Genomic DNA, 19,908 nt, shown 5'->3' on the forward strand with positions numbered 1-19,908 from the left:
GCAGATCTAGACTGGCTCTAGGGCACACTTCATTCCTGGTCATTAAAATTCCAGCTGGCGCTCTCCTTCTGTTCACTTGCCAAAACATTCAGAAGTTACTTGTCCCGCATTACCTCTTTCCAGAAGCATCGATACCCAGCCACCTTCTCATCCTTACAGGGAAACTCCCAGCCATTAGACAGACAACCCTACATATAGCTTAAAAAGGCACTTCTGTTGAGACAGCTATGTTCCCCAGCACCCTGAAAACACAGCCTGCGGGTCTGTTCCATGGCTTTTTATTTGCCCATCAGTCAGCTAGTGACACAGCTACCCTGACAAATGCGAACAAGTACAGCTCTTATGGGAAGGGAAGTTGGTGTGCATTAAACAGCTCATTTGCACCACGTGGCCACGGATGGCAGGACATGGAGACACAGGAATTTTGTCTGATTTAGCTAAGTATTTTGATGGAAGTGAAGAAACTGAAGAATTACTCTAAACATGGTTTGAATCAGTGCGAGGAAGACACAAGTACTGCAGCAACCCTTCAGGTGCCCATGATAGAAGGAAAAAGATCTGCTTGGTGACTGTGCCCGAACTGGTGTCCTCCTCCATGGAGTAAACCCACCCGAGTGGTGCCTCTGAACTCACCAGACAAGATTCACAGCTCGCAGAAAGCAGCGCTGCCAATTTCAGCTGAGTCATGTGAATTCATACCAACCAGCTCCTGCCCACCCCAGGAATCTGGACGTTCCAGTCTTTTAATAGACGTCTGGACCGGCCTGACTTCTATTGGGTCTTTCTGCAGTGCTTCAGAGGCAGGGAAAGTGTTAATCGTGCAAGCATTCAACATCAGTGCTGTGCCTGACCTCCACAGAAATCCAAATCGTGGTACGCATCTCCCTGTCAAATTCCTTATTTCCCCTCTGACCTTCCTTTAGCCAATGTAGAGCAAATCACTCCAGAAGCATGAGGGCTGTCTAGCTGCAAAGGCAGCATCCCAGATATATCTATCCATCATTTTACAATGACAAGACTAAAAATAGTTTAATTCTTCACTCAGGCTATGTCTGAAATTATTAATCCTAGAATATTGCTATTGAAGTTCATCAGACATTTTTTGGTATGCATCACATATTCTGCACAGATGTTACTATGTTAAGAGCTCATTTTTTTGGCAGATTATTCAGTATTTTGGATTAAAAAAGAACAAACAAAACATAAAGCCACTTGAGACAGGTAAAAGTCTTCCCCGATTTTCTAACTCTGATTACCCTGGCCTCCACAATCTGAGATTTCTTCCATTCCAGAAATGATTGGAATATGATGTTCAGTAAAGGTCATACATGGAACTGCTTAGGCAGGCACTTGTTTTCCGTCAAAGTCCTAAATCCTCTTTTTCACCTCCATTTCTTTACCCTTCCACAGGAATCTCATTTCTCCATGTTTTTGCATGCGGTTTGGGCATTTCACTATTGCCATTGCATCAGCCTTAAGTCTCGCATTAGTTAGCATCCAGCATACTTGAGGTGTACACAGAGCAGCCACACATTTCATTCCCAATTATTTCTTAGCAAGATGCTCTAAATTAAATGAAGTAAAATTGTGGTTTTCCTTTGTTACAGTATATTTCTTGTTTATAGTTCTTCAAAACACATACCTTGCCAACTGTTTCTGGATCAGAAAACTCCACAAACCTTTGCCCTCTTCAAATAACTGGTTTCACACAAGACAAAGAGAACCACAACCACATTGTGGTTTTCAATATTAAAATGTAGTTAAGCTGCTTCTTGAAGAGCTAAACTTCCAGGCTGAGTTTTACCAAAGACCCCGTGCTGCCTTCAAATTCAAATTTGTGCTTGAAGGTCGTGGGCCAAAGCCTTGGCAAGTATTAATTGGCACAGTGACAGAGTAACCACCAGTTAACCAGCAGAAGACTTAGTTCTGCAATTGCAAGGAAATAGCTAATCATTTTAAGACAGATAATAATTGCAAAGTTCAGCTTGTCCGTGAGTGACTAATGGGTTTTCCTCTTCCTTAAAGTGCACAAAGATATATTAATACAGAAAACAGTGATTTAATTCTAATAACTCCTCTGTGACAGGAGTGTCCAAACAGTGATCCTCCAGTGACTCAGTCATAGCCCTACAGCTACTACATCTTTAAATCAAGAGGACCAGGTATATGTCACTCGCTATAATGGGCACGTATACAGAGGAAACATTGCCCTTCTCAGCTACATTCCCATGGGGCTTCATCATGGGAACTAAGGACAGTATTTTTTCCCAAATTTCTTAGCTCCAAAGTTCAGAGGAACCAAATAGAGCTCAAGCTTTTGCCTAAACTATCCTAAGATAAAACCACAGCAGTGACACTCTGCTGGAGGAGCAGCAGATGGGTGTGGGGTTTGGTGGATAATACTGGATGGACTTGGGAACCTGCCAGATTTACCAGCAGTACATGTTGCTTCACGTCCTTGGCGCCTCTGACTTCTTTCATGTCAGCTATCTAAAACTTGCTTTGCAAATCTGAGCCTGTGTGCGGCTGGGTTGTGTGTAATCATGGAAGATTTCATTTGCATACTTCTGTCCTTTTATTGCATTGTGTTTTTATCAATAACTGAGGAGTCACATGAACTGCAGAACTCAAGGTGTTGGCCAGGTTTTTTGTGGTGCTCATCTCTTGCAGCATCTCATCTGTGCAAACCATGGCGCTGTCTGTCACTGCTAAGCTGACTGGACTGCAGGACTCCTTCCGAACAGTTGTACCAGTGCAAAGCACAAGTCATTTCACAAAAGTAAGAAACAGTACTAAAAACCATAAATGAAATTATGCAAAATGAAACAGAATGCAAGAGAAAAAAGTAGTATCTAAAATGGATATACCCTGCTTTTATATAATGCTAGAAGAAAACATGGGAAATAAATACAGCACAGCCTACAATTTTGCTGTACTGAGTCCTAACGTTTTAAAACTTTCTGTAAAAAGAAACAGTGATTGCAGTGCTGTTTGGATTACAGAAGATGCAAAGCTCTGTGCACATTCTGATGTATTTCTGCACTTTATATATATGGGAGATAAATTATGTGTGCAGCAACTAGTACAAACAAACGAACAAGAGCCAGAGCTCTTCTGGAGGGATTTCAGGGACAGCAGGCCAGGACTTACTTGGATACTGTTTCAAAACTTTCTGGAAAAAGAAACGTCTCTGCACATCAAAAAAGCTGGAATAAAGTGAAAGCAGAGGCATCTCTTTGCATCAGTGAGTGCCAGCCATTAACACCTTGCTTCCACACTCTCAGAACTTACTGAGACATTTGAAAGGTCACTTGTGAATAACCTGGGAAATTGTTAAAGCTCCAGGCCTTTTGGAAACAGAACATTTTCTAACAACATAGGGCAGTACCTGTTGAAGTTGATCGGGTACAGGATAATATCCTCAGGTGCTCTGCCATCCCACTGGATGATATAAGCCTGCTCGAGCATGACGACAGGCTGGTACTGCTGGTATGGTGCTCCTCTGTTCACGCCTTGCAACCGCAAGGGATGGGAATGGTATGCTGCTCTGGCAATGGATAAGGTCAGATTCTCAGGGCGTCTGGCCTGAATATAAAGCTGAGGGTGAAAGGAAAATGACAAACATATCCATTAAACCAGCCAGGCGCAGCCATAACATGTGCATTTGATCATCGTTGCCTGTAAATGGTTTTTGCCAATGAAGAGCTCAGAACATTTGGAAAGTCACTGAAACATTTCCAGTTCAAATAAAAAGGTAAAACAGAAATAGCATCTGCAGCCATTCATGGGGACACCATGAAGTGAGGTATGAGTTGTACAGTGCCATAAAAATGTTCACTATTCAAAGTCTTAAGGGGGAAGGGTAATCAAGGAAATACCGCAAAGTAACTCTTTTTTATGAATTCAAATAATTGCACTTTAAAAACAGGCTTATTCCATTGAAAATACAGAAAACTCCAAAGTTATTTCAATGGGCTTTGGATTAGGTCCAGTTATGTAATGGAATCCACATCTTTGCTCTCAAGTAGCAGACTAGGCTGAAATTTTGGGGGCTAAAACTCGATGGCCTGACTACACGACCTTATAGACTAAATGCCACATTCCACAGGCTTCAACAGAGAGCTCTTCTGTGCAGGGACCAACAGATCAACAGATGCCCTTCACCTGTAGTTCAAATCTACAGACCAATTACAAAACTACACTCTGGTTGTATGTTTTTTCTGTCCTGCCATCACCCAATGAAGGTCAATTGAAGTGGCAAACATTAGTTTTAAGGCTGAATGCATGATGTTCCCCTGCTTCTCCCCATGTGAAATTCCAGTGCAAAAGGAGGATGCACAGCTAGTCATACAAATCTGTCTCAGCACGCAGGGTCGTAGCAGACGGCTTGTCACATTCCCTGAAGGGTTTCAAATGCACCGAGGACAGGTGAGGACTCCTATAATCCTGCTTCCTTCACTCTCCTACAGTGTAGAATAGCGCTCTTTGCATCAAGGACTTAAAACATCCAACATAAAAATCCATGTTAACTCAGAAATGTCTAAGCTTCTACATGAACATCCATCCAGGAAAATTATTTTTAAACTCAATTTCTGCCTTTGAAGTAGATCAAAATGGAGGCAGTAGTCTCTTAACAGATTTTAATACTGCAGGCAAGGATACAAGCACAGCCAAGTCTAGCAGAGAGGGCGAGACTCCATCTATCAGGATATCCACCTTTTCATGCAGGGCTATGAGACCTTGGCCCCTCACATGTCCGTATCTGCTTCTCTTCCTCTTGTCTACGCAGATTGAAAGCTCTGCAAAACCAGACTCTCTCTCACTGGCTTATATATGGGCTCGTTATAGCTGGGGTTTCTAGCCAGTTCAGCCCCCAGTTCCAGTTTCATGCTCAGAAGGACTCTGTGCTTGCACCTGCTCCTGGTGTTGAGTTTGAGCTCCTCAGGACCTCCAAAAGACAGGCCATTTCTTCCTACCCCTCCTCTCACCCCTGAATTCAGCAGCCTCATGCTGAATGCTCATGTTAAAAATCTGGGTCTCATATCAAAGAAATAATCAAAAAGTGGTTTGTAAATATTTCTTGGATATTCAGTCCATTTCTCCTTTCACGCCATCGCACTTTAATGATGAGAACCTACCCTGAGTGGTATCTGCAGACCCCTGAAGATTAAAGTGGATCCCAGAATTGCATTAAACAGAAATTTTTCCTGACGGCTGAAACTATTGATCAAGTAATTCTCTCCAAACAATCTCTGAGCAGCAGCCCATTTGTTCATTCTTGATGGATCAAGGAAGAATAAATTATTTTTACAGTCTCATAAAAGACTTTTTTTATCTATGAAACCAACGAGGAAAACCTATTTTCCCTTCACATTCAAACCATGATTGGAAAGTCAGTAACATGCAAGGCAATGAACCACATTTAAATCTCAATTGTCCCCAGCCGGATGGGGAAGTGCTGAGGTTAGAGCAGGTGATCTGTAAGGTACCTTCAGACCTGAAATCCTGTCAGTGTATTAATTGTTCTCAATCAAAACAGCATTTTCTGACAAAGAACAGTTGGAGTGAACTCTGACACTGCAAAATAATAGCCTACTTGTGTCTTTCTGGATAAAAGGCAAGAGTTTCTGTACTGTGACTGCAAACTTGGACATTATTTCCTTCTAGTCTCTCCAGCAAGCACAGAATGTTAAGGTGGTAGCTGCTGTGCATTTACTGCAAAATTAAATGCACCAATGATAAAATAAGCCAAGAAAGGAAGGAAATACATTCAATGAGCCTCAAAAGTTCCTAAATTACAGAGTACCAAGAGCAAAAGATTCCTATATGCTTTAAGGTATTTGTGTAAAAAGAAAAAAAAGAGAATGAATGCTATGCATGGCCTAAGCTTGTCATTACAACGTTTGTTAATGAGTTCAAGTAAGCGCTGGAAGAGTTTGCAATATGCTTCACTAAGATGATGAGGAAAGCATGTCAGAGATTTGTTGGTAACATTTTCCCCCAAGTGCCTAGGGACCAAGTCACAGGCCTGACATTAAGGATAATGGTGACAGCTGTTTTGAGAATGAAAGAGTAATACTAGAACAAGGAACAATGCCACTTCTGTGTTGATAGAAATATTTGTAAACTGACTTTGTCTCCTGCAATGACCAATAGTGGCCACTGAGTGAATGCCTTCCAGAACTGCAAGCCACCAAGGACGTGATTTTCAGTCCCACAGAAATACAGTAGTATATCTGGTGGATCTTGCAAAATGTTTGCCACTAAAGGAGGTCACAGTAGGTAAATGCTCTGATCGAGTAATCTAGATCCTACATTAAGAGACTCTTTTGCCCAGGTGGAGCATCATTAAGTCAACAGAACTCTGATTGGGAGCAGGGACTAGCTGAGATGTTTCCTGCAGCAACTGGGCTCAGCTCTGGAACGACAGTCCTGGTGGCTTGGTCCTTCCTGAACACGCCAAGCTGCACAGAAAGCAGCACCCCACATTTTTCCATTCATCCCTTTCTCTGGGCCTCCCCCCTCGTTTGAGGGAACAAGGGACAAGAGGGGAAACCAATCCCTGTCCATGAAACCCCTGACCTCCCTTCTGCGATGCTAACTCGTGTCAGTCCTAGTACTTGGGTTTTGTTACCCTTTCAGGGCTGCAAAAGAGACCAACAGATTACTTTAGAAAAATCCCAGAAGAGTCATCCACCAAAAGGCTGCTTTTAATTCCCAATGAGGTGAATGAAGTAAAAAGAACCCTTCGAGCTCCACTGGTCCCAGGTAGGTGAAACATCAGCCACTGTCGCAGCATAGTGCTCTCGGGATGTCACAGCGTGGCCTCTTTCTTCCTCAGCCTTTACTCTGTGACACCTTTACTCACTGGAACTGAACTTTTCTTCCTTGTATCTGTCTTTGCAGGGGCAAAACACTTGCCAATAGGAGCAAAAAGGAGAGTAACAAGAGAATTTTTTTCTAGAATGAAAAATCCATCTTCCTTAGCAACACCTCCGTAATTTTTGGTTCGCTCTATCGAAATATTTAAGAGAAGAAAGTGGGTCATAAAGATACTTTAAAATATGAGAAGTGGTGACAGCTTAATGCAGTAGGAGAAGAAGCGCTAGTTAAAATGTTATAAAATGCAAGCCTTCTACTTGCCTGGATGGTTTAATGGACATAGTTGTCATTTTAGCTGCTTAACACTTCATGCTAAAAAGATGTGTCAGATTTCCCTGCGCTTACATGGCAATTTTCCCAAGTAGATTGTGAAACTGAGAAGATAAGTTCTTTTACAATTCATGGGGGTCTGCTATTCAAGTGGATAACGAGTATGAAGATAAGCAACATGCAAAGTATTGGAACAGAAAATCTTGGTTTCTGAGAAAAGGTTTGCTTGCTTTCTAGTTTTTTTAACATTGCTTTTGTCCTGCTGTGCTGTCAGCTACCAAGCTGGGGCAAAATACCTTAAAAAATGAGAAGCTCAAAAAATACCTTCTCCCCTTCTGGTTGACTGTTCAAAAAAAGTTGATTTGCCAGGGCAAAACATTTTCTCTATGAAATTTCCAAGTGAAGGCTTCAAAATTCTTTTGGAAATAAAAACATGTATCTTTCTTCCTCTAAGACAAGCTAGGACATGCTAGGACGTCACTGACATCAGCAAAACTACTTTGATTTTTCATTGGTGTACATCAGAGATCAAAATTGGACCTCTTTGTCCAAATACGGACACCATTAGCTGAAAAATATTTGCAGGCTTTTCCTTTTTCCCAGTCTCTGAGGTGCTGACAATCCTAGAGCATCGCAGATGCCCTGGGATTGTCCAGGTTTGCCTGTGGTTAGAAAAGCACCATTCGTTACCTACTGCATCTCTTGCTTACTTTAAGTTTAGAGGCATCAGTACCAAAACCAGCTACACAGGTACTGAGTACACAATACCAGCTGAAGGCATATAACCTGGAGATGCAGGATCAGTGCAATTACAAACATTCTCTGCAAGAACAGAGTTAACAGAATTGGAATAATTTCTATTTCAGCTGCCTGCAGTAAGTAGTGACTAAGTGAACTGGTGAAAAATCAACAGCATTTCTGGAAGTGTTTTATAATAGCAAGGCATCAATTTTTTGTTAATTCAAAATTGACACTAATTTAGCTATGTGGCAGTCTTTTATGTCTGTCTAACACCTTTTTAAGCTTATAAAAGATAATAGCACGTACTGCCAAAACCTCTGCTTATTTTAATAAAGACTAATACCAAAAAAGAGACGTTTCAGAGCCTCTCCTGATGAGTCTGCAAGGAAGCAGTAAATGCACAGCTTCAACTGCCCAGTGGGAGCCAAGGCACTTGTCTTACAATTGATATAAAAATCAGGAATGGTTTAGGAATCTCATTTACATTTTAACAAGTAGTGCAGGTCTTGAGGAGTCTCCAGTTCAGTGCCATTGGAAATCTCACGCACCTACATGGAGAGAACTATGGGATGAGCCTCTCCCTACATTTTTCTTCTATTACTCGCCTTTGCAACAGCTGAAAGTCAGGTTGACGGGGCACCGAGGACCTCAGCGCCCTGATGACGGAGTCCGAGTGACTCACAGAGATGCCAGAAGATGTGGCGCTGCCAACTCTTGTGATTTCCCCGTGAGTCTCCCTCTATTTAGTGTTCTTCCTCAAAGCCTCACTTTATTTACATTACAACATGAGAGTTTTAGCTGTCATTAAAAACGGGTTGGTCTTGTTTGGACAACACTAACGCTACATGCTCCAGAATCAAAAGGGGAGGACAAAAAGACCTGATAGTTTTTGCTTGTGTAAATTTCATGATTTTAAGCTGGTCCCAGAACCTTTCTTTGGTGGTGAAAGGCAACAGTGGAGCCAAAGCTGAGGCATTTCTTAGTGCTCCCTGCTGAAGGAAGGTCTTGGACACCAAGTGGGGAAAGTGGCATGATGCTTCTTGGAGACAGTGAGGAGGAAGGGCCATGAACCAACCGTAGGAAGGTGGGAATGTCAACCTGAGCTGGCAGATTAAAACACCCTCAGGAAAGTCTGTTCCCAGGATTTTGTGGAGCTAGAAATGTGCCAGAGGAATTGGTTTTCCCCAAGCATTTCCTTTCCTGGGCAAGTTACATCTAGGAGAAGAAAAGCATGAAAAGTGAATGAAAGAAACCAAGCAGAAAGGAATTAACTGAACTCTAGGCACTTTGCTTAGAAAGGATTTGTCTGCAATGTTAGTTGAAAGACTTGGATCTCATTTTTCCATGCCAAGTAGCCCATCCCTAGGCTGACTGTCTTGGGCTCAGTTCAGCAGTAATGTAGGAGTCACTATTTCCTTGAACTGAAAGGACATTTTCACCTGCTTGCGCTGAGGAAGAATAAAAGTTCTTGACTACCAGAGCTACATGAGAAGGAAAAAGAAAAACAGATTTTGTAATAGAGTTGCTAAGATCAAAGCAAACCATCTTTCTCCATAATCGGATTCACTCTTTTAAGCTTTTGATTTGAAGTATGACACTCAGAAATTAACACACAAACAAATCATCAGTTAGTGAAGGTGCAGAGAATCAGGGTTAAGCTGAAATACTCCAACAATTATACCCTCCAAATTAAACCAAATCCTGCTGCACGGGACCAGTTTCTTCTATCCTGCACATACATATATTTCCGTACCCAAAACCCATAAAGTGAAGCTTTTAATATGAACTTTACTCATCCTGCTGGATGCTGATTAGTTGAAAAATGCTGGTAAGGAACAGATCCCAGAGAAGCAAATGTTTATGCTTGCCCAAACCTAGCCAAGGAAATTTTCTATGTTGGAAAAACTGCCTCACCATGTAGAGTGCCATAACCAGGAGGGTATTAATAGAAATAAAAATATAAATGCCTACTTGTTTACAATTCTGAATTTAACTGTTAGGTTGCCAGAGCAGAGAGGATCATTTCTCTAGAGACACAGAGCAAAACTAAGTGCCAAGGACAAAATCCTAATTCAATAGGAGTGTTTCATAGGAGCCCAATCCTGTTTCTGCCTAGTCAATAGCAAACCAGGAGTCATAAACCCAGTGTGTAGACACTTAAATAGCAACTCCTGCTCTCTGCTGTGCAACTAAAGCAAATGCATATACATTTTTTTAGCTTAAGGAGACATGAATAATCTGGATTTGACTGTGCACATGTTATGTAGGCATAGAGGTCTCAAAGATAATTGCATTCCCAAATGTTTAATGCAGAAAGTTCCTTGGAGAAAGGGGAGCAGAGTGCTGTGTCTGACTACCCGAAGTGCAAGCCCACACATTACTACACATCAGAGAAGCCACAGAAAATGTACCTTCAAAAATCTCCCAGTGTGGAAAATCCATGAGTCCAGGTTTGAAACTCATTCTGAGGTGCAACTGTAGGAAATCAGGCTCTGCTAATCCCCACGCTCACAAAACTGCGTGTTGAAAAGGGAAACCTGAGAGCCTGCTCCACTCGAGGCAATTTTAATGCTGCCCAGTGTTCAGTGACTTCAGGTACAGTTTCATCCTGTGCAGCACCTGCTGATGTCTGGGCAATGTCTACTGACTCCCAATGTGGCAAGAGTTTGTAGCATGCTCCCAAGCACACAGAAGACTCTTAATAAATAAACAAATAAATAACACCTGCTGTATCTCATGAACTCTGATCTTATTTTAAGATCACTTCATAATCCATTCTCGCCTTTCATATCCAGCAGTGCACCCCACTGCAGTCTTTATTTGACAGTGCAGGGCTCTTCTCAGGGGTCAGAAGAACATAATGGTCCTTCCAAAAGCCACATCTTGCATGAGGGCTCCCAGTACCCACTCTCCAACCTCAAACCACGTGGTGCTCTGTGCGCCCACCACACGTAGTCTTAATCTTTGGTTTGTTCAACACAAGGAGAGAGGAGATCTGGCAAGATGTCCAAGTAACTGGAGTTTTAAAACAGGCCTAGATACCTCTTTGGTGAATACATTAATACCCTTCAGAAGTGGAGGAGCAAGGAGAGCCATCTGTGATCTCTTACAGGTGACTGTGAAAGCTGTGGTAAGTCATATTTACAGTATGTTCTATCCCCACACAAAGGTCTTGTTGAAATTTGAGCAACATACAATGTACCACAATCTGATTTTGAAGTCACCTTTTCCCTCCATCTACCACTCTCCTCTTTCTTTCTTCCCCTGCTGAAAGGTTACCTGGGATTTGCAGCCCTTGCTGCCAAGGTGTTGACATCTCAGTTCAAGTCTCTAACTAACTCAAGTGTGCTGAAGAAAACTGCTGTGAAGGTTTAAGACCACCCTGACCTAAGACTGACCATCTCTCAGCCATGATTTCTGGATCTCAAATAAGTGTGAGTTTGTGTCTCAACCACCCATTTCACCATCCTGAACACAATGGGGTGTATCAGAGAAGTAACATCTTCCATTACTGAAACTTGATTCACCAGACTTATCCACTAGAGCCCCATGATAGGGTGGACAAATGCCTGGAAGCAAGAACTAGAAAACACCAAAATTTCCCCCCAACTCAATTTCAACTTGCAGCTTCTCGTGAGCAATGGGAAGAGACAGGGCTCCTTACAGCCATGGGTTGCAAGCAGTGACACAACAGGAGCTTTACTGAGTCCTTGGAATTCGGCAGATCACACTGAGAGGAGTAAAATTGTACCCAATGTTTTGTTCACCTTTTATCTTATGGAGTGTTGAGTAGGCTTCACTCCATCACCCCTCAGCAGACTACCAGAGGACACCCACCCAGCATGCCCAGGGACGTTGCCTGCAGCAGCCCCCTGTTACCTGTGCAAATTTCCCAGTACACATCACCCCGTTCCAGCGTGGGACAGTGAGGCACCCGGGGTGACGCAGCAAGTAGTTGTCTGCTCTGCCTATGAAAGTGTCCGGATACCCTGTCACTGAGCCGTCCAGATCATGGAAGACAGACATTTTGTCACCATCATTATCATTGTTTCCAAACCACTGGCCCGATCTGCCAAAAAACACTTTCAGTCCAACCTAGCAGGAGAAAATAAGAGGAAAAATTACGGGTTAGCTCTAAGTAAGGACTTGGGTTTGCAGTGTTTTAACAGCCAAAACAGTGATAGAGCTAGAACTAGAAAGCTCCATTGTCTGAGTAAAGAGTTTTGTTTTGCCTCATCTATTTAGAAAAATTTCCATCCGTATTGGTTTTCCCCCTCATTTCTTAATCCCAGGAGATATTTTCACAAAAATTAGACTTTTGGTTCTTTGAAATGCACCCACACAACCATGTATTCCTTGAAATCAGACAGCAATAAATTGTGTGGTGGCAAAGGAAAGAGGATGATTCAAAGGGTAGGGAAGTACTAGAAGTTTATGAAGTTTACTGAGGAATTTCACAGCTGATCAAAGAAATAAAAATTACTAGATATTTGGTGAACTTTCTCACATATTTTCAATGGCTGTTCTAAGTGGTTCTGTGAGTGCCATTTTTTTCTAATTGTTCCTCCTAAAACCTTTATAAAACTCATACAAGTGGCAGCAGCTCTCAGAATTGGCTCTTGTGCACATTTTAATATATCCCCTGGAGAATTTTTTTTAGGAAAGAGAAATAACAGGAAGCAGCATTATCCTCACTATCCATAGCTCTCTTTTCAAGATTTTTCAGTAGCTGAGTAAACAATTCTGTCCTGATATGAAAATCCAGCAAAACAAGGAAACTGCAGATGTTCAGGAAAAAAACATGAAATATTTTAATGTCTGCAGAGAAAATTATTACAGTGTGTGTGTCTATTAAGTTTTGAAGTAATCAAGAAAATACTTACTCCAGGTCAAGCACTCTAAATGAATCCTGCAGCAATGTGTATAAAAGCAGTCGGCATAAATAGCAACTGGATCACACTGGCCCAAAGGACTGTAATTTGTTCCATTTAGCCCAACTAATTTTAATTGGACTGTGCACATGTGTAAGAATTAGGGTCAGCAGGATTAGGCTGCAAGTTTACTAAGGGCTTTAAAGGCTTTATTTTAACAATAATAAACAGAACAGCTTAGGAGAATAGGAGGGTCATTGTGATTCTGAGTTAGATGGAAAGTCCCATTGGCTTAAAAAGAATGACCACTGCAGCAAGAACTCCTTGCAGAATAAAAGTCTTTATTCCTTTAAATTTAAATTAGAGCCTAGAACCATTTTTCTGTCACCATCTTGTCTGAGTCTCATAAACAAACACCTGAAGCAGTCTCATTTAAAGGAGGCTCAAACACATGGGAATTTAACGTGTATTTTTGAGTTTTTTAAAACCTTTTCTTGCTGCACCGCAGAAAATTTTTGCCCAAAGGGCTACTTGGAAAAGTAGGAGGATCCCAAAAGTTGGGGTTTTTTTCTTTCATTTTGATTTATAAAAGAGGAGATATTAAAAAAATGTAAACACTGTGCTGCAGCTCAAAGCTCCATTATAAATACTTTGTGACAGTGCACTTCTGGAGTTGAATATGAAAATGGGCACTTCACTGGGGAGAAGAACAAAGTCAGCTGTACTTCAAAACAAACTAAGGCACAGCCAGTACAGCTTACATTTGATTAACTCTCTCAGTGTTTCCATCTAGCAGCAGACAGTTTTGGTGCTAATGCTAATCTGATCTCTAACATAGTCCTCTAAAAAGTCTGAAAGTCAGAAATGAAATGGAAATGTTAATGAGCAGTGTCACTTTTTTTATAAGTCTCAAGGTTACCTTACTTTTGTACACTACGGGATAGGGGTGCACTGAGTTTGCAGTTACAACTATGGCAACATATTTTTTTTTCTAAGTGAACACAGATGAACAAAGACTCAGCTCGTCAGGTATGTCCATGTGGAGCTAGGAATGAGCTGGAAGAAGGTGCAGAGACAGGTCGTGTCTAGCTACCACACTACTATTCTGACACCTAATTTTCATTAGGTGTGGACTACCTGGGAGTGATATGGTACAAAGGGTACTTGAATTACCTGTCTGAAGCCTGACAGGGAGACCTGACAGATGATGGTTATGTGAGTATGTAATCTCTTAGGAATATGCTAACTTGACTTGTCCAAAGGCAGCACACCTAACACAGCTGCAGACAAGTCCTGAAGACTGCAGTGGAAAACTCTTTCTATATTAAAAATTAATGACGGACTGGAAAACATCATAATAGCTTGCAACTTTTTCTAAAACTCAAGTATTGGCACAAGCTGCCAAAAAAAGCCATATCACTGTATCACTGTTAGCATTTTAAGGAAACCACTTTCAACCAGTGTGAATCTTTCTCTATTTTACCACTCAAGGACTCTGCCCTCCTTAGCATGGCTTTTACTCTGCTGGAGTGATGCAAGCCCTCACCCTGCAAGTTCCCTTTGGTCAGGAGTCTCTTTAGGGTTTGGGGTTTTTTTTGCTGTCCTCTTTTTCATGGGATAACAGACTGGCACTTTAACTCAGTGTCTGCTTTTCTTTTTCCCATCATGAACTGTCTGCAAATTTCTGCTTTGATGCAGAAACCCAGCGCTAAGACAACACAGGCTAAACATAGTAAAGGCAACATTAGGAAGCGCCGATCTCTCAGCTAGGCAGGACTGCAATCCCACGGGAGTCACTAGACCGCAGCCAGGAGCCAGTTCTGGCCCCTCTGAGCGCTTCTGAGAACCACAAACCCACCCAACGCAGACCGCTGGGATTTCTTTGGCACGAGTCATTTCAGAGATGCCATACTGTTGGCACAGCCAGGAGTAGAACAGGCTTGAATCCACCCTAAGTTCCTGGCAGCAGGGAAAAAATAACCAGAGGGACTATTAGCAATGGCTATGAATTGGGACAGTTTTTGAGTCTTCTGCACCTGCCGGAGGTGGCCTTGTTCATGGGAGCCCAAAAGGTCACGTACAACCTCTTGTTCCTCACCTGACTCCACAGGAGTTGTGCAGCAAAAGGACAGAGGGATGAATGGGTTACTATTTTATGACTAAAAAGAGATATGTTGGGTCTTCTTAAGAAATTATGCACAAGTGTCCTGTTTGGGCACGGCTCTGTTCTGGGCTGGGGCCATCTCCTTTGAGCTCTCCAAGTCCTACTGACTGGCAGTAACCAGATCTACAGGAGATCATAACCATCAGTCATGCCCTCAGCTGGGCTAAGACCAACTACTACTTCCACTCCTTTGAAATAACTTTTTAAAAGTACTGTCTTTAAAACAAGCAAACAAACAAGCCTAGCAATAATGTTGCCATTGATAAATGCACAGATATCTTAATATGTGAGATTTAGGTTTGTCAACGGAAAGGCAACAAGAATACTTTTTGTGGAGCGTAATGTTTAGGTCTTCTGTTCTACTTGACTGTTATTTTTATGCTGGAATTAAACAAGACCTGACTGGCTTTATTATATTGTTTTCTAACCAATCTGCTGATTAGTCTGATTAATTATATAATTATTCCTTCAGCATGACTAACAGTTTTGTCATCACTATACAACTTGCAGTAATGTTTAATTTATTCTTGAAAAACAACTGTAAAATGATTGTCCTTTAGGGAATTATTACTTAGCTACCCTTTAAAAAGTCATAAAACGAAGCCTGGAGATGGAAAATTAATTAAAACACTCTACAGGCTCTATCTTAACTAGCCAAAAACATATTGTCCCATATAGCAATTAGCAACAAAACAATAAACTAACCGTGGTCCTTCAAGTCTGAAATAAGATTTAGCGCATCTGGGTTCAATCCAGATAAAACAGAATCAAAGCGAAAAGTGCTGGGATGCAGGTGGTTACAAACATAAATGGTTTTTAAGTTGGCAAAATACCAACTTCAGAAATGGATATTTCTTGGAAATGTACATACAATAAATAATTATTGGGATAATGTCATTAGTTTTTTTTGTAATAGGCTGACACTGTACTATTTTAATTTGCTTTGCAGAATTATTTAGTAAGTCATCTGACCATTTTTACCTTGAAAACCTCGGATCTTAAAGGTGTTGCAGTACTAAACTGCCTCTCAGACAAAAAATGCTGGGATATTTAATAGGCTCATTGGCCTCAAATGATGCAGCTGTATTAAAGAGCTGCATTTTCAGCCATTCAAGATGTAATCATCCCCTTTGCTAATGTGCACAGATATCATCTGTCTGAAACCATTCTGTTGGACAGAGTCCTACAGCCATTACTAGAGGAAAATTTCCACTCTCTTCCATTCCACCGATCGAACTTTTTCATCACACATTTTCCTCTAAGCTCCCCTCCCCAGTTCCAGGTTGATTTTCTCATTCATGTTCCCCACGGCCATATTACAACCATTTCCCCAAGGGACAACATAAAGAAGAAACAACAAATTAGCCCTTATTCTTGTTCCAAAGCTCTCTAAAGCATCTAAGGTAACTAAGATCTCTTTACTGAAATACACAGGAACTGTGTTTTCTTTAAAGGAGTAGTCAAGTGACTGCAATCAACATCATCCTTTCATGAAATACCCTCCTGTTGTTGGTCTAAAGTGTACCAGAGAGGGGACAGACAAACTAGCTGCTTGCCAGAAGGAGTGATATTGGTCAATCCCAAAGCAATGGAAATTTTCCTCATAAAGTCAAACCTCAAGCCAAAGTTACTACAGTTCATGGACACCTTAACAAGCATGGACCTTGTTTGAAAAAAGCTAAGGAGAGGTTATGATCCCTGGGAGCAAGCCAGGTGGCATCTATCATTTCCCAAGCCAAGCGTGCAGGGCCACGATCCCTGCAGGAATCCAGGACAAGGACTGGAATTTCTCAGCATCCTACGGCTCCTGCCAAGGCAGAGATACAGAGCCCCATTCTGCTGTCACAGCTCAAGGGAAGTCCCTGTTGTGCTCAACAGGAATTTCACTGCTGACCCCAGAAACTGGGTCATGGCTTTGCTATTTCTGTATAAGAATTGTATTGCAGCTGACTGTCTCCTGACATCTCATTTGTGTCCCTCTCAGCCTCTGAGGCCAGGTCCTCAGCAGGTCCTCAGCATATATAAGCTGGTAATTCTGCACCAGCTAAAAGTGGTGTTCTTCCTCTAATGCAGAGGTTTTTATGTATGTCTGCCCAGGCATAAGATACCATCACATTTTACTGGCTTATAAATAACCTTCATGTAAAAAAAAAAAAAAAAAAAAAAAAAAAGTGTTGCAAAATGAATTGATGGTATGTACCAATGTAACATGCACCACTGCTTGGAAATTCCTGCTCTAGGATATAACCCTCACCACTTCTAAAAACTTCAAAAACTTGCACATCTAACAGCACACATTTCTGCTTTTCTTACTTACACTTTTCTCCATCAGGATCTGTGACACATTATTCTGGGGGCTTATCTGCCACGAGTTTTTCATGAAGAACCCGATGGCACTTGAGTATCTGTCAATAGTTGGGGCGAACTTCTTGAAAGTGCATTTTGCCATCCTGACAGGCCCATCATAAATCTGGAATCCACGAATAGGGAATGTCCTGTGAGATTTAAAAACAAATACCGTCCTGTGTTAAAAGCTTGGGCAAACTCTGGGTCTTCTCCTGAAGGCACAGGAAGATATTAACAAGTAGCTAAACCACCTTTCCTTTTCCAAAACTGGGATCTGGACACTCATCACAGTTAATGAAAGGTGAAACTCTGCTGAACATCCTCTACAGGATAAGGCTCAAGAGCCAAAAAAAATTACTCATAAGCTTGCCTAAGGCTTGTAAGCTGGGGTAAAGCAGTTCAAAACCCTTGTCCCCTTCCTTGAACCCAGGAGTTCACTACCACGTGAAAGACCCAAAGGGCTGTGTGGCAGCATTGCCACCTGGTTCCCTGTTCCAGGGCAGACGGGTTTCTCAGGAAAACATCAGCATGATTGAAAAAACAGTATCAGTTAGACTCCCTGGAGGCAAGTGTCTCCTTGGAAGCAAGTACCAAGTGGTGCAGCACAGTTTCTCCTCTCTGCACAAGCCATTTCACATGAGATCCCTAGGACCTAGTCCACAGCATTTCACAAAGAAAAGCGATTTCTGCAGTATTGGTCCGTGGACATGTTGTCAAGACATCAGTGTTGAAGGAGACACCACTGGAGTCACAGGTAAGGACCTGTCCCTTCCATGGTTTGTTTTGAGAAGGTACCGAGTTTTGCTTGGCCCCAGCTGTGTTTGATTAAAGGGTGGCCTGCATCAGCTTCACAGACAGTAATGAAGCTGGCTAGTAGTGGCATGGAAGGGTAGGTCAATGCCTACTGAGTCCAGAAAGAGTTGTTCAGACATGAAAGCCACAAAGTGGACAGCACATGGGCACACAGGGTCTCTCCAGCCTGGGGGTCACTGAGGCCCAGATTCCCCCCCAGCCCTGTTGTTTTTTCTTACTGGTTGGCTCCAGAGATCCAGAAACACTTTGCCAATTGGAAACGCCAGGCACAAACAGTGTTTCCTGACCAAATAATTCTTCTTCAATTTCCAGAGCTGTTTTTCTCAGTAGTTGGGTCTGGTACAACCCCTACATCCCATTTTGCACTATGGCATAATGAAAGGACAGATATCAGATGTTTTGGCATACTCCTTTCCAAAAGTACATTGCTTAACAATATCACAGATGATTAGAGCGTGTTTGAACTGCAAAGGAGTTTTTTGCAATTGCAGTTAAAATAGCAACACCGATAATAACTAAGGATAGCTCTGATTATTCTTGCTGTCCTACACAGAACCCATTCCTGTGTCACTTATGGCTGAGACATGTATAGTCAGGGCTGTGTGTGTGTCTGCTGAGTACTGCTGATTACTTTATTTTATATTCCTCATAGAGGGTTTAATAATTGGTAAGTATCACCAAAAACATATATTAGGGTAGAATTTAGTTTTGGGGAAGCACGTTTTGCTATGGGGATATGGGTAGGCACCGCAGTTGCTAGACAGGAGGCTGTGCTGCTATCAAAATAGAAAATAACATACAGCTATTGAAAGAGAAATAAGATGCAATAATGAAAAACGGTTTCTCTTTTGTCAAACCAACCATGTTTGCCCAGCTACACTGGCAGGAGGGACGGTGGCACGGTGTATGGGAGCTGCGCCATCAGCTCGCCACTGTGCTACTGAAACACTATGCAAAAGCCATTTGGTATCTTTCAGATTCTCTAATGCATTCTCTAGTGACTAATAAATTAAGCAGAAAATTAAATCAAACACATTCAGTCCAGAATGCTCTCAAGCTATTGGCCTGAAGAGTGTGTTTATTTGGATGCTTATTATTTCTGGCCTGTACAATAATTTAAACACCCAGTATAGATTACTCATTGGTAGTCACATTCATTCCTGAGGCTTTTCTTCTAGCTTACGCTAACCAAGAAATGGCAGAATAACTCACTTGTTTCTGGGCAGCGTTCTGTATTCTCCATTTGCCCCCTTTCCCCAGTAGCTGTTTTGGCCTCCCTGGGAGCCAAAGTTGCTGCTTTCTCCAACAAAAATGGAGCGTGTAACCTCCAGGCTGGAGCCTTCATCTGTCGGGAAAGTCCCATCGCTACAAGCAAAGAAACACCAGGTAACTATGCAGCACAGCACAACTGATTAATTAACACTTTTAATTACACTATAGACACAGTAGAATTTCTTTCTTCATTTGGAAAAAAGTACATGCACCAGTAAAACAGCCTGCTTTAAAATCTCTTTAGAAACCAGCACGTTAGTGCCTAGGTAGCTTAGTGCTCGGGCATCAGTGATACAGGTTACTTAGTCTGGGTAAAACCAGCTCTACCTTATATATATATTGCTCTATATTGAGTTGCTTTACAAATTTTTAGCTACATCCCTGAAGCAAGAGCCAAATATCACTGATTCTCATTGCCTGCAGTGGGCTTTAGATACGGCTTATTCTTGCAGGTCTTTTGCAAGAGGGGTCGAGACGAAAGCAGCAGGAGCATGGTAGACAACAGCAGAGAGGCAGGAGACCTGCTGTGCCACCACGTCGGACCATCCC

General features: G+C 41.9%; 2 protein-coding genes across 4 annotated transcripts in view; both read right to left on the minus strand.

The window, feature by feature from the left end:
• The window catches only part of LOC115341334 (cell migration inducing hyaluronidase 1), a 119,643-nt gene that overhangs the window by 82,920 nt on the left and 16,815 nt on the right, over positions 1-19,908 (minus strand). The window lies entirely within an intron of this gene.
• LOC115341294 (cell surface hyaluronidase-like) overlaps positions 1-19,908 on the minus strand; it is a 58,186-nt gene that overhangs the window by 17,418 nt on the left and 20,860 nt on the right. The window contains exons 15-18 of the mRNA XM_030014012.2: positions 19,300-19,452; positions 17,246-17,423; positions 11,773-11,988; positions 3,389-3,597 (exon numbers count right to left, since the gene is read on the minus strand). Of these exons, the coding sequence (XP_029869872.2) occupies positions 3,389-3,597; positions 11,773-11,988; positions 17,246-17,423; positions 19,300-19,452 (756 nt within the window). The remainder of the gene's footprint in view (positions 1-3,388; positions 3,598-11,772; positions 11,989-17,245; positions 17,424-19,299; positions 19,453-19,908) is intronic.

Source organism: Aquila chrysaetos, chromosome 5 (genome assembly GCF_900496995.4).
Source record: "Aquila chrysaetos chrysaetos chromosome 5, bAquChr1.4, whole genome shotgun sequence".
NCBI lineage: Eukaryota > Metazoa > Chordata > Aves > Accipitriformes > Accipitridae > Aquila > Aquila chrysaetos.